The 27,187-nt window shown below is 42.3% G+C and overlaps 1 protein-coding gene across 2 annotated transcripts in view; it reads right to left on the reverse strand.

The window, feature by feature from the left end:
* Positions 1-27,187, reverse strand: part of LOC117409029 (glutamate receptor ionotropic, delta-2) — a 612,251-nt gene that overhangs the window by 84,014 nt on the left and 501,050 nt on the right. For both annotated transcript variants that reach the window (XM_058996844.1, XM_034014543.3), the window contains 2 exons: positions 25,656-25,794; positions 12,528-12,723 (listed from right to left, as the gene is read on the reverse strand). In XM_058996844.1, coding sequence (XP_058852827.1) covers positions 12,528-12,723; positions 25,656-25,794 — 335 coding nt within the window. The remainder of the gene's footprint in view (positions 1-12,527; positions 12,724-25,655; positions 25,795-27,187) is intronic.

A 27,187-nucleotide genomic window follows, 5' to 3' on the forward strand; every position in this document is an offset into this window, starting at 1 on the left:
TATTGGAGGCTCTCTCTAAGGCCCCGTTTGAGCCTATGCATTCCATAGAGCTGAAATATCTCTCTATGAAGGCAGCCTTTTTATTGGCCATCACCTCCGCTAAGCGGGTCAGTGAGCTACAGACTCTGTCTCTGCACAGTTCCTGTATGCGTGTTTGGGACAATGGAAACAGGCTATCGTTGTGCACAAACCCTGTATTCCTACCTAAGGTGATTATGGCGTTCCACTTGAACCAACCAGTGGAACTACAGGCTTTCCATCCCCCTCCCTTTGATTCGGAGGAGGATAGGAAACTGAATTCCCTCTGCCCAGTGAGGGCTTGAGAGGTTATGTGGATAGGACGAAAGCGTTGCATCTGATCAGCTCTTCATTTGCTATGGTGAAAGGACCCTGGGTCAAGCCCTCTTGAAGCAGCAACTGGCCCACTGGATTGTGGACACAGTATGGACTGCGTACAATAATGCCGGGCTACCCCCACCTGGGAGGGTGGCCACGCATTCTACCAGAGGTGTGACTGTGTCATGGGCTCTCTATCGAGGTCTCATGTACTGCGGCTACGCCGCATACATTCAGATCTCTCTAAGCCTTCATTAGGCACAAGGGTCCTCGAGGTTGTACGCACACACCACCAACACTAGTTGGCGGTAGCGAGGCATCTCTCGTATGCTGTCTGCTCACGCTCCCTCGCGACGGCTCTGGTATACTTTCCCAAACATATTGGTTGGTGGTCGTCTTCGAATTGAAAGGGAACGTTAGGTTACTTACTGTAACCCTAGTTCCCTGAAAGAGAAGACAACCACCAAACCTTGCGAGGGCGCATCACTTGCATTCGCGGGGTCGATACAAAAGAGGAAGTGAGCTCCGCGGAGTGAGTACTTATTCCCTCGGCAGGTGGGGCCAAGGATGTCACTCCACAGAGGGGCCTATCGGCAGCTCTGACATAAAATGCTCAGCGAATGCCTACCTAAGGCAGGCATATCCCAAAAGTATTGGTTGGTGGTCATCTTCTCTTTCAGGGAACCAGGGTTACAGTAACCTTATGTTATTATCATAACTCTGGTTCCCTGAATAAAATGGGATGTACTCTGTGCAGCCCAAATTACCTGAGCACTTATATCAAAGCTGATCCTTTAAGAAGCCCTGTCTGCGCCAGACGTTGATTCCGTCCCCAGGAGATATCAACGACTGTCCCATAGGGATCAGCGCCATTTTCTATTCAGGCCTGCTGCATTGGAATAAAAGCAGCGACCTTGAAGGGTAATGGTTACATTTATTTTTTAGGGAACCAGAGTTATGATAGTAATCTAACGTTCCCTTTCAATTACAAAATGTAACTTTGTGCTGCCACCAATGCGGCCATGCTCCTGCTCAATGCCTGTCCATTGTACTTGGCTCAACTCATCCAACCAGTGGGACGAGGGGCTACGGTCAGTGGACACAGCCTGCAACAGCATGGACTGGTAAGCCACCAGTATGCAACTGTCAAACAAGGCAGAAGCCGCATAAGCCTTTTTCAGCATCATCTCTGTGACACTGCATTGTTTGTTGGTACATGAGAAGTCCCTTTACAGCAAGGCCAGTTTGGGCATCTGCACTAGAGAAGCAATGGAAGCCTCAACAGACAGAAACTGGCCAAGGCCCAGTTTATCTGCCTTGTGCACCATGTATAAACTGCCTATTGACCTTGAAACAACAGGGGCAGTTGCCGGATGTGCCCAAGACGATTGCACCTCGTATAAAAAATCTGGGAGAACCGCTATAGACCAAAGCACCTGTAATGCTGTGGTAGCTCATCTGACCAGGGTGGTGAGCTCCTCTGACAGGGAAGCGGTAATCATGGGAGCCAAGAAATCGGATTCCACGTCCTCAGAAGGGAAAATAAATTCTTCAGCCCTGAGATGGGGGAGGTATTTTAAAAGATGGACGCGCCCTACTGAATGTAGCACGTGGCGGACCAGGTCAGCGAGCACCGCCCCCTTTCCCACAGAGGAAGCATGTGCTAGGATCGCCCTGTGTAATAAAATAATCAAAATCATTTGTCAGCTTAATTTTTTTACTACACCGGTACCGATTCTGGTATCAACCAGATGACTGGTACTGAACCAAGTCACTGGCACCATGTGGAGTAACTGGTACCGTAGGAGTGCCATGGTACCGATCCTAGTACTGGACCAGGTCACTAGTACCAAACCTTTTGTTGTTTCTTTAACATCCGTCTTTAAATACATGAACACAACACCTTATTTACATGATCTAATCTTTTAATTTATTTGTTTCTATGTTTCTATGTTGTTGCAGTTTTGAAATAAGCTCTTGCCTTGATTGTCCAGTTTCTTTAGCCAGTACATAGACACTATGAAGGCAACTGTAGGGGAGAGTGTAGTTTGCACATTGATTGTATTAGAGGAAAATCTAACAATAAAGTATACAGTTACATTTTATTTAAACAATTTCAGCATCGCAGTCTGCATACATTGAGCAAAAAACAAAAAATGTCTTTGGGAACTACATAAGGGTTACCAGACATCCCATGAAAACTGGAATTGTCACAGTTTCAGCCTTAATTTGTTGTCCAAGCTGGAAAACTGGATCAGTGTGCTCTACAAGTTAATAGCAGAGTAATGTATTAGGTTGTGTTAGCTCCACTCAAAAATAAAATAAACAATTATGGATTATTTGTTTAATCATTCTCATTATGTGCATATGTTTAAAGGGTAATAGCTGATCTATTTTTGTACATTTAACACATGTTAACTAGATGACAATATAAAGAAAATAATGAGTTGTTATGATTGGCAATTAATTCACACCAGGTTTAATTTTTAAACTATTATTGTGTTATTATATACTGTTATTTTAATGGCTTCAGAGTTGGTATGGCGTGAATTGAAGAAAAAAAAAGTCCCAGTTTTTCACTGGAAATCTGGACAGTGGGAGAAACTAAAGCTCTGACAGAAATTTGGTCAGACACCAAAATCCAAGCCAAACTGGACAAAGCTCACAAAAATAGTAAAATGTATTTTACTTAAATTACTTTGTTTAATGCCAACAGTAGGAGAACCGTGCAGAAATGCGTAAACTGCATTTTTCTCCTACTGTAGGCAATCAATACATGTATTAACTAAATTAGCGGATACTGTAAACATCCGGTTCACCCACCATATAAAACGAGCCGCTCACTTGAAAACTGCATTGTGGACACAAACAAACTCTGTGCTGAAAAAATGGAAAAGAACCAAAAAAACTAACCTTATTTCGCATCCAAACGAACTCGATCCCTTTGCTTGTTGATAAGTGTTAACAACAAGCACATTGATACATTGTTTCCAAAGAAACTAACCAGACCGAGTCCATTTGAAATGGACCCAGTGTGAATGCAGCCTTAGTTTCATTTTTGTAAAGTTGCCTCACAAATCTACAGTAATTGGCCATAGTCAGAAAGTGGGTAACACTTTAAAATAAGTGTCTGTAATTCCAATGTAATTAACACATGATTTCCTACTGATTTCAAATTAAATTCCTATTGAATTCAAGTCACAAGCATGAGTTCATGCCATACTTTTCATGACTTAATAACATTTCCCTTAATACACATGAAATAATCATGAACAGACACTTATTTTAAAGTGTTACCAAAAAGTGATTATATTTTGGTAAATGTGGCATATAAAGCCTCCAACATCTACCAAATAATAATACTAAGTGTTTGCACAATGAACTCCTGTCCAATATATGTGAATCCTTAGCAGGTAATTATTGGATCAGTGGTTTTGGTTCTTGTCAATGGTACTTTGAGAGATCAAAATAGCCTGTTTTTTGGGGGGGGTTTTCGTATATAAATTTAGTCGTTGCCAATTATTTTTATTATTTTCTCCCAATTTAGAATGGCCAATTATTTATTAAGCTCAGCTCACCGCTACCACCCCTGCGCTGACTCGGGAGGGCGAAGACAAACACACGCTCTTCCAAAGCGCGTGCCATCAGCTGACCGCTTTTTTTCACACTGCGGATTCACCATGCAGCCACCCAAGAGCTACAGGGTCGGAGGACAACGCAGCTCTCGGGCTGCTTACAGGCAAGCCTACAGGCGCCAGGCCAGACTACAGGGGTCGCTGGTGCGCAGTGAACCGAGGACACCCTGGCCGACCTAACCCTCCCTCCCCCCGGGCGACGCTCGACCAATTGTGCGCCGCCCCCTGGGGGCTCCCATCCACGGTCGGCTGTGGAATAGCCTGGACTTGAACTCACGACGTCCAGACTATAGAGCGCATCCTGCACTCCAAGTGGAGTGCCTTTACTGGATGCGCCACTCGGGAACCCCCAAAATAGCCTGTTTTCGCCTATTTGTAATAGGAACCAAGTTCGGACCTGTCTGTTTAATTCTTTAAAAAAAGTATCCAAAACTGATCAATACTTCAAGCTATATAAAAATGTCATAATTTGTTGATCAAAAAGAGTTCGCTGCTTTTCAGAGTAAAAGTACGGTGGCCAAACCATACACTTGCCCCCCCTCCCCCCCCGTTGGAAAAGTGCAGGGGCCATGGCCCACCTGGCCCTGTGGTGGTGGTGCCCCTGACTGCAGTACACTGAAGAAGGCACAAGTTCAATTGGTTTGTCTACTTGACTTTGTATTTCATTTTATCTGAATTTTGATCGAATATTTGGAAGTATTGGACGATTAATTTCAGTCATAGTTCCAGAAACATTTTAAAACCTACACATTCTTACATACAGTCTGGGGTGCAAACTGCCTGAGGTCCCAGATTCGATTGTGCATATAAAAGTTGAAAACTGCTGCCCTAGCAGTATGCTTGATAATAATAATGAATACAAATGTATCACAGTGTTGCAATGGTGTACTGCCTAGCTTGAGGCCAGTTTGCTGCATTATTCCTCCAAGAGCCCGGTCCAACTAGAGGTGCAGAAGCTCAAGCTTTTTAAATATGCTGAATTCAGTTTAGACATACCATTGTCATTTCCCATTAATTGATCGTCACCTAAACCATTCAGAAGTCTTTGGTGCCAGATAAATCTCACAGAACTCCCAGGATTAATGTTTTTTAGAAGAAGCTCAGCAGAAACCGTATCATTGTCAGCTTTCTTTTCTTTTTTTTTTGAGTATCCAGGGGATAGGAGGATTAGCAATAGATTGAAACCTGGCAGTGGTTGCACTTGATTATTCATCTGAATCATTGTGCAGTCTTTCTAACCTCCACATATTATTTTCTGCTTAGCACATTTTGGAACAGTTACAGTATATACCCTTTTCGTTATATCTCTCATTATTTTTTTACTGGAAATGGGTTAAATGTTGTTGTCTTCCTAAGCCTTCCTAGAAAAAGTGCCACCAACAGCATTATGAAACAGAAACAGTATTTGAATCATGTTCTACCAGCAACCAAAAACTGTTACAACTTTTTGTATTTCAACTCATTCTTAAGGTTGCTTAGTAACAAGCATGTATTTGAAAACAAATTGAAGCAACAGTGCTTTAGAAAAGGAGATTGTTTCAGACAGTCTAGGATGTGACTTGCATTACAATGATTCAGCCATTTTCAGATAATATACAGGGCAAGTTGATATGCATCCACACAAACACTTGTTTCTAATAAAAACAAAATAATAAAAGCACACACAAGCATGACTCATTTGAAGTCTTGGTGATTACTGAACTAAGCAATTCAACCACTAAAAATATCAAATCAAGGGCCCCTGAGTGGCTCATCCAGTTAAAGCGCTGCCGCTGGGAGCGCAGGATGAGTCACACAGATTCTGGACAGCACCAGTTTGTGTCCAGGGAGGGATTGCTTCTCATCGCGCAGCAGCGAACCCTACTGGCCGGATACCGAAGACATTCAGAGTGGATAAGAGGCAAGGCTGGTCACTGTTCTCTGGGATCAGTAGCCCGCCCACCTCTGCTCTGGATTGCTTGGCGTAAAAGCGATTCTGGCTTTAGGCTTGTGAGATCGGAGGATGCTCACTGCCCTCAGAACGTCTGTGCTGTGTGGGGACTCGCTGCGGTGAGGAGACAAAACATAATTGGACATTCCCAATTGAGGGAGAATAAATAAAAATAATAATTGGTCATTCTAAATTATATATATATATATATATATATATATATATATATATATATATATATATATATATATATATATATATATATATATATAAAATCATAAAGTTTGTTTATTAGCCTGTCTGACATAATGAACTCGTTGCTCCTCTTGTGTAATCACATTAAATTAAAATTAATAATGCAGAGCAAACTGCTCTTTATGACTTTTCTTAACTGTCTCACTAAACCTTCAAAAGGAAAGCACACATCAAAGTTGGACCCAATTTATAATCCTTTCTTACAGCTTCTACTCGTGATATCAGCCAGAGCAGCTTGCTCCAGGACTAAACCAGGATTGTGACCTTTAGTGTGACCAATATTATTGCAACAGATCAACACAATTTTATGGAACACAACCACAGTGCAAAATGCATGTTTCACAATTAAAATACAAGATTCTGCCATTGTTTCCTACTTCTAAACTGAAATATGACTCTAAACAATGAGTTCTCTTTCAAGTACGAAATATTAACCATCACCAATGGGTTATTCCCCTTTAAGAACCCAAGAACTGAAAAGCATTATGCCAACAAACTCTCGCGAGAGTGCATGACGCAATGTGAGTTGCCCCGACAAAAGCACATTGCAGCCATTTGCAAATTCACTTTTTCCTTTTTCACTAAGAGTGAAAGCATCTGAGCTAAGTATTTCTTATTACTTAGTAGTATTGCCTTGTTTAACCTGTTTTGCAGTATTCTGTCTCTAACAGTGTTTTTACTACGGTCGCTACCGTTATTTAAAATATTATATTATTGCCGAGTTTTTGATCTAGTCAGCCCGACCTGGCAGTGCGCCAGCGGGAGCCTGCGACTTGCGTTCACCCTCCCCCGAGTCTAGTTCACTATTACGGCAGATAACTCATCTGGACAGGGCTCTGTTCCAGAAAAAAAAACAAAAAAACAATCCCCGTGAGATAGTTTTGTTGTTGTATTATTATTTTGTGTATCCTCTCATGCTTCTCCTTCCCCAAGGGGTAAGAAAAGGAGGCACAGGTCCCGATCATCGGACCGCTGGCGGTATATGTGTGAGATGTTCCAGCAACAGCAGTCAACTCTGACCCAGTTGTTGTAGGTGCGGTCTCTGCCAGTGCAGGCACATGCTGTGGTGTAAGCACCTGTTGTGATGCGAGTGCCTGTTGCTCCACCTTCACAAGCGGCTTCTCTCTCCCCCCCTCCGCCACCGGAACTGGCAGAGGTTGAGTTGGGGGGGGGGAATGGAGGACGCTCTCTCTGTCCTCGCTTCAGAAGGAGCTGAGGAGCGTGAGGTGTTCTTTTCAGAGGATCCAGCGTTGGACTCGCTGCCTCTGATTCCCTTGCTTGGGGAGCTCATACCCCTGATGCGTTGAGCCAATGATGCACTTAGGGTGCCATGGCCGAGTGCGACAGTTGAGAGGTGCTCTGTTTATGACGAGCGTAAGGAGCTACCCTCTGAGGCCCCGCCCATCCACCCGGATTTTTGGCAGGAACTGACCTCATCGTGGCAGCACCCGGCCACAGCCCCTGCGGTCCCTAGGTCAGGTACGACCTATAGGGTTCACGAGGGGGATAAAAGGGGTCTGGTCCAGTTACCCCCTGTCGGGTCCACTATTCCAGCTTTGGCGCAACCAGTGAACCTTGCGCTGCTGTCCAAAGATGCGGCTTGCCAAAACAAGCAATGTCGGGTCACGGAGGTCCTTCTAAAGAAGGCTTACTCCGCTAATGCCTTTGTTGCCTGGTTGGGCAACTACAATACCTGTTTGGTGGCTTACCAGAGCCACATTTGGGGCTCTGCTGCTGAGGGGTGAATGACCCTCGATCAGACAGAGGAACTGCGGCTGATCTCCCGAATGTTGCTACGACTAGCACAGCTTCTGAGTCAAGCAACAGGGCGCAGTATGGCAGCATTGGTGGCTGCTCGCCGTCAGCTGTGGCTCTCTCAAGCCAGGCTGATGGAGAATAACAAGGCTGCTCTGCTGGACGCGCCCATCACGCCAGGGCATACATTCGGCCCTGCACTGGACGATTTGTTGCTTCGGTCCAAAGTGGCAAGGGAAGCGACAAAGGCATTTAGTGACCTTGCCCCTAAACCGGCACCACCGCCTAAGAAGCAGTGGTATCAGAGGCTACCACCTCGGCCACAGTGGCAGCCTCAGGGCGGTCCACGGGGCTCTCCAGCGGTCACTGGTAGGTCAAGCCGGGGACGCGGTAGGCAAAGGCGGTTCCAGCGCAATGCGCCTGATAAGAGACCGCAGGCGCCTAAACCAAAGCAGCAGCCCTAGGAATTTTCTGCCATAGGCCCAGGGCCCCCTCTCCAAAGCCCATCTGGAGTACTGCGGCCAGTGCACCCGCGATTCGTGGGTGCTCACCACTATACGTCGGGGGTACTCCTTACAATTCAGCCATTCAGCCTTTCGGGGGGTGGTCCATACGCTGGTCAGGGGCCCCTGTGACAACGACTCACTGGCTCAGGAGCTAAAGACCCTCCTGCAAAAGCAGGCTATTCGCATCTTACCAGCCTCCGACATGGTCGGGGGGTTCTACTCCAAATACTTTCTGATGCCCAAACGGGACGGCGGCCTCAGACCGATCCTCGATCTCAGACAGGTCAACCTGTATCTGAGCCGCAGGCGGTTCAAGATGTTGACCTTGCGACAGCTGTCGCAGTCCATCAGGCCGGGCGACTGGTTCACGACAGTGGACTTGCAGGACGCCTACTTCCACATTCCCATAAAACCAGGGCACCAGAAGTATCTTCGGTTCGCCTTTCAAGGGAAAGGCTACGAGTTCCGTGTACTGCCATTCGGCCTATCCCTAGCGCCACGCGTTTTCACGAAATGCATGGACGCTATCCTGGCCACTCTGAGACTCAACGGTATCAGAATTCTAAACTACCTGGACGACTGGCTCATTTGTGCGGAGTCGCCAGGTCAGGCGCTGCAACACACGGAACTTGTCACCGCTCACCTATCCAGACTAGGTCTGAAGGTGAATCATGCGAAAAGTCAACTGACGCCAGCTCAAGTAGCGCGCTACTTGGGTTTGAGTCTGGACGCCCGATCCATGACAGCAGTGCTGTCGGACAACAGGGTGTCAAGCATATCAGCCTGCCTAGACCTATTCCAGTTAGGCAGAGCTTTACCAGTGGTGACATTCCAGAAACTTCTGGGCCTGATGGCAGCAGCTTCTCAATCCCTTCCCCTGGGCCTCCTGCATATGCGGCCCCTTCAGGCCTGGTTCAACAGGATGGTCCCTCACCCAATGCTGAACCGCAACCGTTTGGTGACAGTGTCCAGATATTGTCTCCGAACTCTCTCTTGGTGGAAACAACCGGCCCACCTACGCCTAGGCGTCAGGCTGGGAACGGTCACAAGAAGAGACGTCGTTACCACCGACGCCTCCAACCATGGTTGGGGTGGGGTGTGGAACGGTCGGGGTGCACAAGGGATTTAGCGGCCTCCGTGGCTGGGCCGACACATAAATCTTCTAGAACTGCAAGCAGTGTTTCTCACTCTTCAGTTCTTTCTAGAGGAAATCAGGGGGAGACACGTGCTTGTCCGGACGGACAACACGACAGATGGCTTACATCAACCACCAGGGTGGTACAAGATCACCCAGTCTCAACAAGATGGTCAACAGGCTTCTGGTCTGGGCACACACCCATCTCCTCTCACTCCGAGCGGTACACCTACCTGGAGTGGTGAACATTGCCGCAGACCTCCTCTCGAGGCAGGTTCCGGGCAGCACAGATTGGAGACTCCATCCCGAGGTTGTCAGCCTCATATGGAAACGGTTTGGGAGAGCGGAGATCGACCTTTTTGCCTCCCAGGAGTCGACGCATTGCACCCTGTGGTTCTCCATAATGAGAGACGAAGGGTGTCTAGGGGTCGACGCATTGGCTCACCAATCACCAGCGTGCCCACTGTATGCGTTTCCGCCGATAGCTTTGCTACCTCTGTGTCTGGAGAAGATCAGACAGGACAGGGCCACGGTCCTACTAGTAGCACCTCACTGGCCCAAGAGAGCCTGGTTTGCCTCACTGATACAGCTCCTGTGCGGACAGCCTTGGCAGTTGCCCAGTCGCCGCGACCTGCTCAGCCAGGCACAGGGTGCTCTGTGGCATCACGACCCATTGAGCCTACAACTCTGGGTTTGGCCCCTGAGCGGCTCCATTTGAGCCATCTGGGTTTGTCTAATAGGGTGATTGACACCCTACAGAACGCTAGGGCTGCCTCCACTCGTTCCCAGTATGGCTACAAGTGGGGCGTTTTTAAGACATGGTGTCTGTCGAAGGGAGAGGATCCCACAATGTGTCCAATGGCATTGATCTTGCAGTTTTTGCAAGACCTGCTGGACGATGGGAAGAGCCCTTCTACTCTAAAAGTCTACCTGGCAGCTATTTCAGCTTGCCATGTGAAGATCTATCCAGGAGCACATTTCCTGGCGGGACAGTTTTTGAAGGGGGCCAGGAGACTCCATCCTCCAAAGAAGGACGTTGTTCCTCACTGGCGGTTGAATGACGTGCTGAATGCACTAACGAAACCTCCTTTTGAGCCCATGCATTCTGCAGAGCTAAAGCTTTTGTCTTTTAAGACAGCTTTTTTGGTGGCAGTCACTTCTGCTGAGCGAGTAAGTGAGCTGCAGGCACTTTCCGTCGCAAAAGCCTGTTTATATTTTGCGAAAGGCCGGTCATGGGTGACACTCCGGACCAACCCTGCGTTTTTGCCAAAGACTATTTCGGCTTTCCATGTCAAACAGTCGGTGGAGTTGGAGGCTTTTCACCCTACTCCTTTTCAGTCCGACAGAGACAGAATGCTCCACACGCTATGCCCTATCAGAGCGCTATTATGTGGCGAGGACAACAAGTTTGTGCCAGTCGGAGCAACTCTTTGTTTGCTACGGTTCTCAGTCCCAAGGTCAGGCTCTGTCTAAACAGCGCCTGTCTAGGTGGCTAACGGAGGCCGTGAAGATTGCGTATCAACTTGCAAAGTTGCCCCCGCCTGAGAAGATCACTGGCCATTCCACTAGAGGGCAGGCCACTTCTTGGGCAATGTTCCAGGGTGCATCTGTCATGGACATATGCAATGAAGCGGCGTGGGCGACCCCCCACACGTTCACGAGGTTCTACAGGATGAACATCGTGGATCTGCTGTGTCCTGGTTTTGGATCAAGAGTGTTGAGGGCTGCCTCGGTGGTCGTCCCCTCAACTACAGATTGATCGGTGAGTAACTTGTCACCTTGGACTGCTAGCGCGGTTAGCTCATAAGAGTCTTGCACCTGTCCTCACGACAGATTGGGTATACTTATCCATTGGTGATGGTTAATATTTCGTACTTGAAAGAGAACATTAGGTTATTATCATAACCCTGGTTCTCTGAAATAGAAATATTAACCATCAGTCTTCGCGGTCGCTGTGGAGCCACGAGACTCAAAAGTAAAAAGAGAATTTGCAAATGGCTGCAATGTGCTTTTGTCGGGGCAACTCACATTGCGTCATGCACTCTCGCGAGAGTTTGTTGGCATAATGCTTTTCAGTTCTTGGGTTCTTAAAGGGGAATAACCCATTGGTGATGGTTAATATTTCTATTTCAGAGAACCAGGGTTATGATAATAACCTAACGTTATATCATATTAAGGGTTAGTTTCTATTGATTTATTTACCTAGCTTCAGTTTCGTTAGGGTTAGTATCCTGGATTTAGTCTATTTTTATTTTTCCAGAACAAGATTTGCAGCTGATTATATGGCATTTGAGTGCCCTGTTTTGTTAAAAGATTATAGCCTGTATCTAAGGGAGAAATATGACAATGCTATTGGCAGCGTAAACACTGGGCTGGCATAAAGTTGCTTGCAGTATATTAACACATTTTGTGGATTATGTGGCCGACAAAGAGTGCTGAGTTTGAAATGAGGAAAACAATACAATGATACAATGGTGATTAGGTGAGCTGAGGCCTCAGTTCAACAGTGCTCCCATGGGCAATATTTGAATATATCATTCTGTTACCCAATAATTTTCCCTCGGTGTATATATACACCAAGCCAAGTGTGTATTGTAGAGTTCTAATTTTATAAGGTACCAACGCACAACAACTATAGCTCAATAAACAACCATATACGTTGTGACGGTGGGACCAGTGGAACAAGTCACTGTGACCCATTTACATGACATGACACTTTTATGAAGATGAGCACTCTGTAAAATGAAGGCAGATATAAAAATTATGTTATCTTTATGTCTACACTATCTAGCACAGGACAGGCATACAAAAACCAGAGTGCAAGATTCAGTCTTAGATATGGCCTCAGATTTCCCTTTTGTCTTTATCAGTGCACACTTTATTTACAATATATAAATTATAAAAACATGAGAGATCCATAAAAATGACATATCAAACTAATCTTTGGAAATGTAAAAATGTAAAAATAAACGTACCCTCCGAATGCCCTCCTGGGATTCCTCAACGTTGTTCTCAGCGCTGCTGGTTCGGTTGATCATCTTCCACATCTGGGAGTACATGCTGTCTCTCTCAAAAGGATTCATGCCTTTCGTCCTCACGTGGTCGTACACTGCAGAGTCCAGCACTGTGCCGTAGGGGATGTCCGTCTGCTTCGAGAGGTCCTGTAGAGACCTGAGGAGGGATTCCATCAACAGTAAGCATACACAGAACAAGCCAGACAGCCCACCCTTTATATGATATTCAGTTATGGTTTATAAAGTTACTAGTCATTGTGCAATAATTCCCTCAGAATTTAAGTTTTAAATTACGGCATATAAAAATGTATGGGAAATGTATGAACCAGTTAGTGTCTCTTGAAGAAACAGTTTCTCAGAGCAGAGTGCATTCTGTCCAGACCAGAGTGACATGCGGAGCTCTGCAAGAACGCATCCACTTTGACAAACACTGATATAACACTATTAGAGAGTAATTTGTTAAGTTTTAAGTTTTATTTTAAATAGCACTTTGAGATTGTCATTTGCTCATATGTATGTTAAGGTTATTACTATGGAGATTATTAGCTAGACATGCAACTAGACTTTATTTTTTATTTTATTAGATTGTGGCATTTTTTGTTTCTCAAATACACGCGGAAAATAATGCTTTGATTTCTCTGTAAACTACATTGTGGTCTATGATTTTATATGATTTCCTTAAGTGGTTTATTGTGTGAAATATATTCTTTTGAAATAAATTACTATTTGCGGTCTACAAAATCATATGCACACACACACATATATACACTATAGAGTAATCGTGTTGTATAGTTTTCAAGAAGTTAAGTATTGTTTCACAGGGTGACGTGCCATTGCCAGTTCAAGTATGTTTCAGTCAAAAAGCAATGTTACAGTTACCGCTAGCAGTTCACAGGATTGAATGAGAACAACATTCATGATTTTTTTTCTGTGCTGCTAGAGGTAGCACTGAAATTACCGTACAGCTATTTTTAACTGTGTAGTGGGGATAATATGTCAGAGGTAATTCATGTGGGCCCTGCCCAGTCCCCCAAGGTTCTGAGGTTGAGAATGTGTTTACTTTGCATGTATTATCATTTTAATGTTCAAACTGCATCCAAAAAAGCAGTGCAATCATCGGAGTAAGGGAAGACTTGCACACCACGATGATAAACTTTTTTGTTAAACTATCAGGCCTATAGATATTTATGTAAGCCCATTCCCGCCACTAAAAAAAATAAAAATAAAAAAAATGTTTAAAGTTTTGTGAACAGCACCTGTATTTGAACTTGGACAGAGAGAATCACAGAATTACAGCTGTAGACCAAGTATTAAGCCCGCCGCACACAGCCCGACTCAAACCATCCCAACTCATCTCATCTGAGTATGCATAGATTCTGCGATCAGTTGTGCTCAGTTTTGGTTTGACGTCACAGTTGAGTTTTTCCCGACTGGGTGTCGCACACTGCTAAGACTGAATTACTGACCACAACTAGATCCTGGTGATTACTATGTATGCAAATGTAATTAATACTGCCCTGTACACATTTTTGTATTAACTTAGCTCAACATAGCGACCCTCATATTATGGATGGCATCGTATGCTGATTAGACAGCGGAGACAGCGCTGCGAGGCAACCAAGAAGCACTTAGCCTATTAATTAATTGACCATTTACGCCGTGCAAACTTTAGCCTGTGGTAAATTAAATCCAACCTGTTGATCTTTTTATTTGACTTTGGCGTTTTTTTCTCAGCGTGTGGATCTAGGGGCTTGTGATTTGTTACCTACTGGAGATCGACGCACCGGTTACTTTTGTTTTAGCGCAGTAAGAAAATATAGGCTGCCAGTAGATTGATAATAAAAAGGTAAATTGATAATTTACCTTTGATTAGTAAACGCCTAAAAAAACTATTCAAATGTGCACATATCTGGTATTTTTTCAATTCGGGACACTCGGAGCAATTCAAGACTAATTAATTTTTACCTGTGGAACAAAAGCTATCAATATTCCACCATCTTGTATGACAAGTTACATGACAAGCTACGTCACTTAAACCTGCTTCACCATTGGTTGACACCCTTATGACTAATCGGTCTCAGTCAGTCTTGGTCGGCAACCGCTGTACACAGACAGACTGATCACATCTGAATGAAACTGCGTCTGAAAAAGATTCAACATGTTCAATCTTCAAATCTGAAGACATCCCGACTGAAATCTGCATAATCTTGGTTTTAAGTACACGCACAGATACGATTCATCCAAACTCTGTACGGCCAGATGAGATGAGATGAGTCGGGCTGTGTGCAGCGGTGTAAATGGTAAATTAATTAATAGGCTAAGCGCTTCTTGGTTGCCTCGCAGCGCTGTCTCCGCCGTCTAATCAGCATACGATGCCATGCATAATAATGAGGGTCGCTATGTTGGGCTAAGTTAATACAAAAATGTGTACATAGTAATCACCAGGATCTAGTTGTGGTCCGTCTAATTCAGTCTTAGCAGTGTGCGACACCCAGTCGGGAAAAACTCAATTGTGACATCAAACCAAAACTGAGCACAACTGATTGCAAAATCTTTGCATACTCAGATGAGATGAGTTGGGATGGCTTGAGTCGGGCTGTGTGCAGCGGGCTTTAAAGTCAATATTTCCAAATATAACAGCCATCTTAGGTCACAGGTCAAAGTGAAAGATATTGTTAGATTTTGCCTGAGGAGATTCCATAACACTGAACATGAAGTTGCAAGCTGAACATTTTTGAGATTAGCAGCTGTAGAAGTGGTGGCAGCAGATTTACACATTCATAAAAACTCCACGACAGGGATGTACAAATACTGCCACAAAAGGGTTATTTGTTTTTGTAAAATACCCACAATCTAACCTCAACTTGAACTTGAAGTAGGGAATGACAGAATATAGTTGTGTATCAGGCAGCCAGTATCTCAAAGCATAAGGTTTTTATCAGCATGGAAATGGTCACATCCATATTGGTAATTTGAGCATACTCCTCTAGTGGGGGAAAAGTAAAAGAAAAAATAATGCATAATATACATTTCAATAGGTTTTTACAAAAAATATTACCAAAAAAAACAAAAAAAGCCCATTATGGATATGATATTGTGCTTTATTAAAAACCTCATTATTTTAAATTACTGGAAAATATTTTCCTCAGAAAAATGTTTTTTAGTAACAGGGTATGACACATCCATAGAGTCAATATTATTATTTATTTCTTAGCAGACGCCCTTATCCAGGGCGACTTACAATCGCAAGCAAATACAAATACATTCAAGTGTTACAATATAAGTCATACAATAAGAACAAGAAATACAATAATTCTCAAGTGTGACAAACCACAATTCAATAATACAGCAGATAATAGTGAAAGTTACATCAGGATATGATTAAGTAGTGATAGTTACATCAGGATATGATTAAGTACAAAATACTACAGATTAAACACTTGGGAGATTACAATATTCTGAGGTACAGGATTAAATGCAGTAAAATAGGGGGCAGATAAGAGCAAAATAAAGCATATTTAAATGAAGGGTGATAGTGTCCCAGGATACAACAGAGGAGTTCTACAGGTGCTGTTTGAAGAGGTGAGTCTTAAGGAGGCGCCGGAATGTGGTCAGGGACTGGGCAGTCCTGACATCTGTAGGAAGGTCGTTCCACCACTGCGGAGCAAGGGTGGAGAAGGAGCGGGCTCGGGAGGCAGGGGAGCGTAGCGGAGGTAGAGCCAGTCTTCTAGTGCAGGCGGAGCGGAGAGGTCGAGTGGGGGTGTAGGGAGAGATGAGGGTCTGGAGGTAGCTGGGTGCAGTCTGATCAAGGCATCTGTAGGCTAGTACAAGAGTCTTGAACTGGATGCGAGCGGTGATCGGGAGCCAGTGGAGCGAGCGGAGTAGTGGAGTAGCGTGGGCGAAGCGAGGTAGAGAGAACACCAGGCGAGCAGCAGAGTTCTGGATGAGCTGGAGCGGACGGGTGGCAGACGCAGGGAGGCCAGCCAGGAGGGAGTTGCAGTAGTCTAGGCGGGAGAGTACCAGGGCCTGGACCAGGAGCTGGGTAGCATAGTTGGTGAGGAAGGGTCGGATTCTTCGGATGTTGCTCAGGAAGAATCTGCAAGTGCGTGCCAGAGTGGAGATGTGCTGGGAATAAGAGAGGCAGGGGTCCAGGGTGACTCCAAGGTTTTTAGCTGAGGAAGAGGGAGAGAGTGTGGTAGATTCCAGAGGAACAGAGATAGAGAGATCAGAGGAGGGGGAGGAGGAGGGAAAGAAAAGGAGGTCAGATTTAGAGAGGTTGAGTTTGAGGTGATGCGAGTGCATCCAGGAGGAAATAGCAGACAGACAGGTAGAGATACGGGAGGAGATGGTGGAGTCAGAGGTGGGGAAGGAGAGGAAAATCTGAGCATCATCAGCATAGAAATGGTATGAGAAACCATAGGATGCGATGAGGGGGCCCAGGGAGCGGGTGTAGAGAGAGAACAGGAGAGGACCCAAGACTGACCCTTGGGGGACTCCAGTCAAGAGAGGGTGAGGTGTGGAGGTTGCTCCACGCCAGGTTACCTGGTAAGTGCGGTTGGAGAGGTAGGAGGAGAACCAGGCCAGAGCAGTGCCAGAGATCCCCAGGTCAGCAAGAGATAATAGTAGAATAGAGTGATCAACAGTGTCAAAGGCAGCAGAGAGGTCGAGGAGAATTAGGACAGAGGAGAGAGAGGCAGCTCGGGCACACTTAAGTGAGTTGGTGACAGAGAGAAGGGCGGTTTCAGTGGAGTGAGCAGAGCGGAAGCCAGATTGGAGAGGGTCAAGCAGAGAGTGGTTGGACAGGAAAGCAGAGAGCTGGCGGTGTACAGTCCGCTCGAGGGTTTTGGAGAGGAAGGGTAGGAGGGAGACAGGACGGTAGCTCTGGAGGGAGGTGGGGTCGAGGGTCGGTTTTTTGAGGAGGGGAGTGATAGAGGCTTTTTTGAAGGCAGAGGGGAAGATGCCAGAAAGTAGAGAGGTGTTGAGGAGGGAGGAGATGAAGGGGAGTAGAGCAGGAGCAGCAGCTTGAAAGAGGTGAGTGGGGAGGGGGTCCAAGGCACACGTGGTGGGTTTGTGACCCTGGAGCAGGGAGGAGAGGTCAGAGTCTGAGAGGGGCAAGAAGGTGGAGAGGGAGGGCGAGTTAGTAGGGGATGTAGTGGGTGTAGGGGTTGGAGCAGGAGGGGGTGCGGGGGAGGGAGAGGTGTTAAAGAGTTTGCGGATATCTGAGATTTTAGAAGAGAAGAAGGAGGCAAAGTCGTCAGGGGAGATAGAGGAGGGAGGAGGAGGGGGGGGAGGGTTTAGGAGGGAGGAGAAGGTAGAGAATAGTTTACGTGGGTTGTTAGTGGAGGCTTGGATTACAGATTGGAAATAAGCACATTTAGCAGAGGAGAGAGTAGAGGAGAAGGAGGAGAGAAGAGTGCGGTAAAGGTCTAGGGCAGCAGGGAGTTTGGTTCTCTTCCATTTCTTTTCAGCAGATCGCAGTGTGATTCTTGCCGAGCGGAGCACAGAGGAGAGCCAGGGATGGGGAGGGGAGGGGCGAGCGGGTCGGGAGGTGAGGGGACAGAGGGAGTCGAGGGAGGAGGTGAGTGAGGAGAAGAGGGTGGAGGTAGCAGAGTCTACGGAGAGTTGTGAAAAGGAGTCGATAGGAGGGAGGTGAGAGAGAGCAGTGGAGGCAAGGACAGAGGGGGAGAGAGAGCGGAGGTTACGGCGAGAGGTGACAGTGGGGGTAGGAGGAGCAGGGAGAGGGGGGAGAGACAGAGAAAAAGAGATGAAATAGTGATCAGAGAGGTCCAGGGGGGTGACAGAGAGGTTGGAGGGGCAGCAGGCCCTGGAGAAGGTGAGGTCCAGTTGACGGCCAGCTTTGTGGGTAGGAGGGGACGGAGAGAGACAGAAGTCGAAGGAGTGAAGGAGAGGGAGGAATCCAGCAGAGTGGCTGGGGTTGGAGAGATGGATGTTGAAGTCACCCAACAGGACAGTCGGGGTAGACAGAGAGGGGAGGGAGGAGAGTAGATAGTCGAGTTCATCCAGAAAGTGAGTGAGAGGCCCAGGGGGGCGGTACAAAACAATGAGCAGGAGTTGACAGGGAGAGGTTAGTTGGACTGCATGTAACATACTTAGAAATATGTAACTATTAAATTGAACTGACCCCTGAATTATATGAAATTCATACTGCTAAGAATGTTGTTTTTGTTTTGTTTTTTAACCTGTAACTTTAAATGTCAGTAAAGGGAAAGTACGAAACAAGAAGGAAAAAATACAGCTTGCATAATATATGCACACTAGTGAAAACAGAGATGATATGTTTTTGAAATATGAAACTTTCTTGGTCACAATCATGGAATTTTTGTTTTTACCATTGGACTTAGGCTTTGTTTACACTGGGTCCATTTAAGAGGGTTTGGTCCGCACTCGGTATAGTTCGGTACATTTGGTGTGAAGTGTGAACAACAAAGTCTGCTTGGGAAAGTAATCATACTGAGTCCACCTGAGTCTGGTTCGCTTGTTAAACCTCAATGTGAACAACTGCTGGACTTTTGCACATAGGAAACAAACTATACAAGGTAATCTGACTCGGAACTAAACACTGTGCACGTAGTGTAGTTCATATTCTGAGGAAACAAGTAGAGCAAAAAACTAAAAATGTCTTTGGGAACTACATCAGGGTTACCAGACATCCCGTAAAAACTGGGATTGTCACAGTTTCAGCTGTTGTCCCGGTCAGAAAATAGTAAAATTGTTCATCATCCCGGTTTTGCTATTTTTTAAAATTATTATTAAGTATAAAACTGCATCAGTGTGCTCTACAAGTTAATAGCAGAGTAATATATTAGGTTGTGTTAGTGCCATTCAAAAATAAAATAAACAATTATATGGATCATTCTGATTATGTGCATATGTTTTAACGGTAATAGTTAATCTATTTTTAAAATCTGTCTTTTTGTACATTTAACATGTGTTGACTAGATGACAATATAAAGAACATAATGAATTATTATGATCTGCAATAAATGAATTATTATGATCTGCAATAAATTAACCCGTTGTTTAATTTCTAAAACTATTATTGCGTTATTATATACTGTTATTTTAATGGCTTCAGGAGTTTCTATGGCAACAGTGAAGTGAAGAAAAAAGAACATCCCAGTTTTTCACTGTGGAAATCTGGACAGTGGAAGAAACTGAAGCTCTGACAGAAATCTGGTCAGACACTAAAATCAAATCCAAACTGGGCAAAACTAACAAAAATAGTAAAATAGATTCAGTCTTTTCTTAAAATACTTTGTTTAATGCAGACTAGGAGAACCATGCAGAATTGCGTAAACTGCATTCTCCTACTGTTAGCATTCAATACATGTATTAATTAAATTAGTGAAGTGCTCCCCCAGTGCTTTCTTCCACAGCAATATGTAAGAATCTAAAATATGCTACATTAAAAACCAGAGCAATACCTCAATAGCTGTCATCTTTCAATATGCCTTGCAGGATATTGTAAACATCCGGTTCACACACCATATAAACAAACCGAGTTCACTTGCAAACTGCATTGTGAACACAAACAGACTCAGTCCTGAAATAAAATGGAAAAGGACCAAAAAAAAAACACAAAACTTTAGTTTACATCCAAACGAACGGTCCCTTTGCTTGCAGATAAGTGTGAACAGCAAAACGAACCAGACTGAACCCGTTCGAAACAGACCGGTGTGAATGCAGCCTTAAAAAGCTGTTACATAGCAGACAATCACAGCTTACAAAAAATAGTACTAAATCTTAGGGCAAGTCATTTTCCAAATGTAAACTAATTTGACCTAATTATAACAACAGTATTTGCCATTACCAGTTAAGTAAGTAGTTTTTAAACACCCTAAATAGAACTAACAATGTCAAAGTACGCCACATTCATTTTTAAATATTGTACAGTATATGTTATTCATGTTTAATAAACTGGCTAATACAATCAAGAGAAGTGGTTGTCTTTAGTGATATATAAATAGGATTCTTAAAAATTCTCAAAAAAAACATCTAATTTGTAGATTTGCGCTTTTACAGTGCTGTGTTTAAAAATCTTTGAAGGATTTTCTTGGCAGTGTAAAAAACGAAGGAGCCCTCGGGTTTGGATTTTATGGCATAATTATTGCTAAAATGACCTAAAAAATGTGTACAAATTTGTAAAAAAAATCTAATTGGTGGCATGGAGCACAGGAATAGTTAATGACATCAAACGGAAGGAAAAAAGTGATATTAACATTTTGTTGGTAGTCATATTACTACTTAATATAGAAGTTTGCTGGATTGCAGAGTCAATTAACCACCACTACTAGACATCTCAGATATGATTTTCATAATTATGAATGGAATTCAAAATAATACAAAAAAAAAATCCTTTATCTAATTAGGATCAACACGTATATATTTAAATAAGTTACCAACTTCTATATTAACTTAGCTGATGTTTAAGGATGTGGGTATTGTATTTAGATGTTTAAAACAGCCAAACTCAAACTACTTTCAATTGAATTTCATAGGAGGAACTTCTGAATACCTTATATTTTCTATTTATTTCCTAATGAATTGTCAAATAATACGTGAGCAATAAGGCACGACAGGGTGTGGGATATACTCTAATATCACGAAGTCAAGAGGCGTCAGGCGTAAATTTGTCTCTCTAACCAATCACACTCCAGCTCTCGTCCCCTCGTCGGCATGGCAACAAACATCAACAGGTAGCCCCTACTGTATTTCATTAACACAAACAGAGATGGGCTTATGAAAATCAGTTATTTAAAACAGTAGATATTGCCGAAATGAAACGTTTCCTTAAAGACAATGGAAACAAATAGAGCAACAGTAAAGAAAACAAGAAAACTCTTTCAAGGATTTTTAACAGCATCACAAAATGAGACGCGACGTTAAAAAAATACCTCCATCTGAATTAAATGAATACATGTATACATATAATGTATATAATCTTCATGTTTATGTATATTTTACATTATTTAATTTTAGGACAGACAGTAAATACATAAATGTCCAGTCATCAAAATGCTTACTACTGTACTTATTTGTGGAGAACGGCATGATAGAGCCCTGTGTTTCAAACACAAACTGTATCTTTAAACTGAATAGTTGTATAAAGTTTAGTTTTTTAAGATTAGGAACTTCAACCATAGCCTTAATGACACATTAATGGTTCTGTTCTTGTTAAAGTGCTATAGCAAACCACAGGTATTATTAATAATAATCTGATAATTTTTCTTATTTGCACTGTGCTCTTCTATTTATTTGTTTTAACTAGGTTGTTTAGGTTTTTATTTTAAGGGACAGTGCTCCATCATACACATGAACGAGTAGTAATTAATAAGTATATTATTTAATAATAATACATCTCGACTTCTTGTGCATCACAGGTTCACCGTTTCTTGCGTTTTAATTATTTGAATGCATTTGGTGTGAAAGCAGCTTGACTGCGTCAAAATACGCCGGACGCTGACGCTTTGACGCAGCGTGTTCAGTGTGAAAAGACCTTAAGAAGGATGTTGACAAAGCGCAGCACATTATCTCATTGTAAACTAGACCAATTACTGCCTGTTTTTTCTCATTCGTGATGCTAATTGGGACAGATAATTGTTCTGAAATGACGCCCCTGATTAAGTTGGTGTTTTTTTAGGTTTTTATGGTATGGCGGGACATATAATGTTGTTTGAATTGCCTAATGTTTGATTCTTGACTTCTGATATAGGTTTTAAATATGTTGTTTTTATTATTTAATTTGTATTACTGTTGAAGGGCTTTTAAAGGACAGTGAAGTATAACAGTATAAATAGTGCTACATAAATTGTTGCTAGGCAAAATCAATTCATGATACAAATTTGAATTGATGCCGTTTCAGTTTCCACCTTTACCATTGCATTCTATTTGGATGACAACCCTCAACTGAACACATACAAAAGTAACAGTGTTGTATTCCAGCCTGACCTCTATCTATCCAAAATCTATCCACTTTTAAACAACAAGTTATGCAATTCATTTTGGTTTGATTAATACATTCTTCTATTGTTGAAATGCAATGAAACATAATTTTATATTATTAATATTCCCCACAATGCCATTTTGCCATTTTAATTTCCAGCATTTAGTTTACATTTGTTATCTATCATGTTTACTGTACATGGTTTCAGTTATTTTACAGTGTATTCAGTATATGCTCTTAAAATGTGAATTGGTTTTCCACTGGCCTAATTGTAAATGTTACTGTATTTATAATTAAAACTTGTGAAAAGTAGCAACATTGTTTAGTTCTGGTACATACTGTGTAGTATGCAAAGACATGTTTTGCAAACTTATTACTGTATGCTTTTGAGTTCTAATCATTTACATGTACAATGCTTATTTTGGTGAATTAAGGTTTGGTATACATTAAATCTTTGCTGTATTTTTCTAATGATTTTATTCTTGTCTTTCAAAGCACTTTCCAGTCTTGAAGAATATTTAAAGATGAACTGCATTTTTCAAATACATACCCTTGCTGCTGTTTTGCATTACTTACAGAAAATGTGTGACAGATGGCTAATCTTTATACTTACAAATCAAGAGGAAATTGTATATTGATTGTCAGTTCATACAGTCTAGCCCCTCAAAGCGGCGGTCACAGAAAGATTTCTTCAGGACCCGGTGGTAATAATAGGCAAATAAATAGGTCCCTATATGTGCAATACAGAAAATTCTAGAACAGCGGTTCTCAATCTGTGGTCTGCGGACCACTGGTGGTCCACTGGCTCCCGTCAGGTGGTCCGTGGAAAGGTTACATAATTACGGAAAGGAAGCAGCAGCATAGTTCCCATTGCAAACCTTAAAAACTAAGCTACAGAAGCAGGAAGAAAATGCATACATGTAGAATATCTCCAAGTTAAAAAAAAGGTCTAAACTATCTGTCATATATAGCTGGAGTGTCTACAATGTATTCTTTACTAGGGAGTTTTCGTGTATTGCTGTCATGTGCACACAGCAGCTTATAAAGTAAGCTAAGCTTCGTGCCTTCAATCAATAAAGCTGTATGTTAATGCAACACACCGCACAAGCCCTCAAGTGTTATCCTGCTTATAAACAGATACAATTAAAAAAAAATTAAAAAGACAAACAATTTTATTATATACCGAGCATCAAAAGAAACTTATCACTATTATAACACATTTATTTTTGAAAAAAAAAAGGTATTTAATCACTCGATCATTCATCCTTGACCATGACACGCTCGAGTGACTATGACTGAAGCATATGCGCTTAATTACTTAGTTAGTGAGACAGTTGATTGGACACTGGATATGGAGTCATTTCAGCTGTTGAATTGCAAGCTTGAATAAAAGTAATAAAGAAAATCACATAAAAAAAAAACAAAAAACAATATGCCACGTCTGTCAAGAGAGCAGCGCCTTCGTGCAATCGGCATGTTGGTGGCTGGACTAGGACAGCGTACTCTGGCTCACCGTCTTGGGTGCTCACAGCCAGCAATTTCAAACCAGGCGAGACGGTATAACCAGAATCACTCTGTCAATGACAGGCCACAAACTGGGAGACCAAGAGTCACAACACCTGCCCAAGATCGACAGATCATTTTGCACCATCTTTGTGATGTCAGTTGTTAATCAGCACAATAAAAAGTCACTGCACCTGCTCTAAAACAGAGTTTGTCATTTTTCAATCGCATCAAGTGAATTTTATCCAAATATAAGTGATAAGTTTCTTTTGATGCTCAAATATAAGTGATACGTTTATTTTGATGCTCAGTATATATCCTTCCGCTTTGGAGAATAACCGTCCCTCAAACAAGGTTCTATTTGTTGTAAACATTAAACTGGAGGTTTTCAACGTTTCCATTAATTGTAATTAATTTAAATGAATGAAGCCTCCATGCTGGTCTCAATTGCTCCATTAACAGAGCTGACATAACCCGCAATGTTAGCCTTGTTCGTGACCAAGTATTTAAAAATGCCAATCGTGTATTTTTTGTTGATGAAAAGATACAGAAAAGAAGGCAAAGACAAACTTCACTATCCACGCTGACCTTGAGAAGCCAATACAAAAATACATTACTGGCATTTTTAAATGCTTGGTCAGTAACACACTATCATTGCGGTTTATGTCAGCGCTGTTTACAGAGCGATTGAGACCAGCACGGAGGCTAACATAACAAAATTGAGTACTCTTGACCAGCCGAATTACACACTGAAGCATAGAATTATCGTAACAGACTGTTTACATTTTCAAGACTATTTTTAAGTCGTTTACCATTTATTTATGTTTCATCAAATCAATAAAAACACCAGCTGCCCAAGCATTTTAGTTTTTTTCAATTTTATTAAGTTGTTGACTTATTAAATCTTTGTTTTGCTTCTTGTAATTCTTGCCATTCTACTGTCATGCCTCCAAAAAGATCAAATGTGATGAAAGGAATGTCATTCATTTTGAAAAACTTTAAAAGACCTCTCACAACAATGTGATTTTAATTGAGAGTTAAATATGTTGTGTATTGATAATTTATTAATTGAACTGTGCTTCAGCAAAAATGAGTTCCGCCGTGCATTGTACTATTTAACTGCATGGTAAAAAATCCTCAACGGCCAATCATTGCGCAGTATCCAAACATTCTGTTTTATAAATAGAGATTATAGCTGGAGATCCATAGCTCCAACTGTGTTGGTACCTCATGAATGTCATGAATGTATTGTAACTAATTCACATCTGCTGTAATTATCAATTTAAAAAATAAAACAGTCCTTTTTTTTCCCTCTCGGTAAATCTGTGTTAATAAAAAGTAAATTAGAACCCTTCTTTAAAACTCCAATTTTAAAATAAATTTGCTCACAGAAACAGGCCCACCCACTGCATTAAAACAAAGAAAGGTAAGTCTACAGCTATTCTTAGTATTACAGTGATTTTTTTTGTATGTGCTTATTTTTCAGCCAGCTATACTGTTTATTGTGTAGTCTGCCAAGATTAAAAAAAAAAAAAAAACAAGTGGTCTGCGAACAAAAAAGTTTCAGAACCTCTGTTCTAGAACATACTCCTATTGGGTAGATGCTATCAAGACTGTCTTACTGTATAGAGTTTCCAATGCGGGTGATTGTGAGAAAAGCTGCCAGGTTTGCAGTGTATGAAGAGATAACAATCAAGGCAAACAGCCACCAGACCCCCATCATCATTCGAGCTGCCAGTGTGGTGTAGGGAACCTCACCCCCTGTGGGAAAAAAAATCAACATCAGTTATCTGTTTAGGAATTAACTGAACAGGATTATGCTGTGGTTTACTATCCATTTGGATCTGATAAAGCAAATCCCTATGTTTTATATTCACTTTGGATTCAACAAAGCAAAGCTCTTTGCTTTACAATATGATCCAACAAATTGCTATTCAACAAAGGCCACTGATTTGGGTAGGACATGTTGGTCTACTAACACTCTTGGCATGCACAATGTCACCCAAGTCTAGAGCCTGTCTGTAAAGGTAGTGCCGTACAAAGCTGCTCTTCCTTGTCTTACAAAACTATTCATTTACTCCAATAGTTCCAATGTTTAATTATGTTACCTTTGATTTCAGTAGTTTGTAGGTATATGGTGACAGTGATTTAAGCTGCAACCTCTAACTGGTATTGTTTTCATAACTGACACAAATAAATAAAATTAACACATTAGTTGTTTCTATTCAACTGCTTTGTGATAGTCACAAAATTCATAAGAGCCAACATGATTTCTCTCTCTCTCATGAATTAACCTTCAACAATACTTACATTTGTGTATTTTGTTCTATTTTGTAGAACTTTTCGAAAGTTTCACCAATCTTATAGTCCTAAAAGTAGATATCTGATATATAATAGGTATCAAAACGTTTCTAAATTAATTCTTAATCACATAAAGTTTACACGAAGAACACCTTGTAAAGATTTGTCTTGTAAACACTTAGAGACATAGATCGCTTTGCAATGTGTCTCTTTGCAATGTGTCTCTGATCTTTTCTGTTGGCTTTTTATGGAAACTATAATGTTAATTCTAATTTAAGAAACTTGCATAAGATATGAGGGGGTGGGAGGTACTTTTTCATGCGGTTGTCACCTTTCAGTGATTGGTTATCTGCCAAAAAATCTCTGTGTGTGCAAGTATTCATTCAAAACCAGCCAATAATGCATTCATTAATGGGGTATACTCTGAAATTAAAATATGCATTTTCATACACTTGTGCTGTGGGACATACATAAAATCTTGTTGCGCTTTCAAAGTTATACCCTAAAGTACAATAACCCAGATCATAATGTCACATTTAAGCTGACAAGACACCCTGGTTTGAGCAATATGGAAAAACTACAAGCTAAATGGAAAAATTACAAGATGTAAAGGCCTGTTTTTACATAACATTTTTTTTTTCAATTACATGACTAATGGACCATTCTGGAAAAAAAGAACACCCTGTAAATTCCGACACCCAACTTCCCATAGTTTACCATGGTTTTATCCCCTGTGTTTTCAGAGTTGGGGGTAACATGTTATTTAAGTAACGCGCTACTGTAATAATATTACTATTGATAATAACAAGATAATATAACGTGTTGCAGTTTTAATGGGAGTAATAATATTACA

Source organism: Acipenser ruthenus, chromosome 2 (genome assembly GCF_902713425.1).
Source record: "Acipenser ruthenus chromosome 2, fAciRut3.2 maternal haplotype, whole genome shotgun sequence".
Taxonomy (NCBI): Eukaryota; Metazoa; Chordata; class Actinopteri; order Acipenseriformes; family Acipenseridae; genus Acipenser; species Acipenser ruthenus.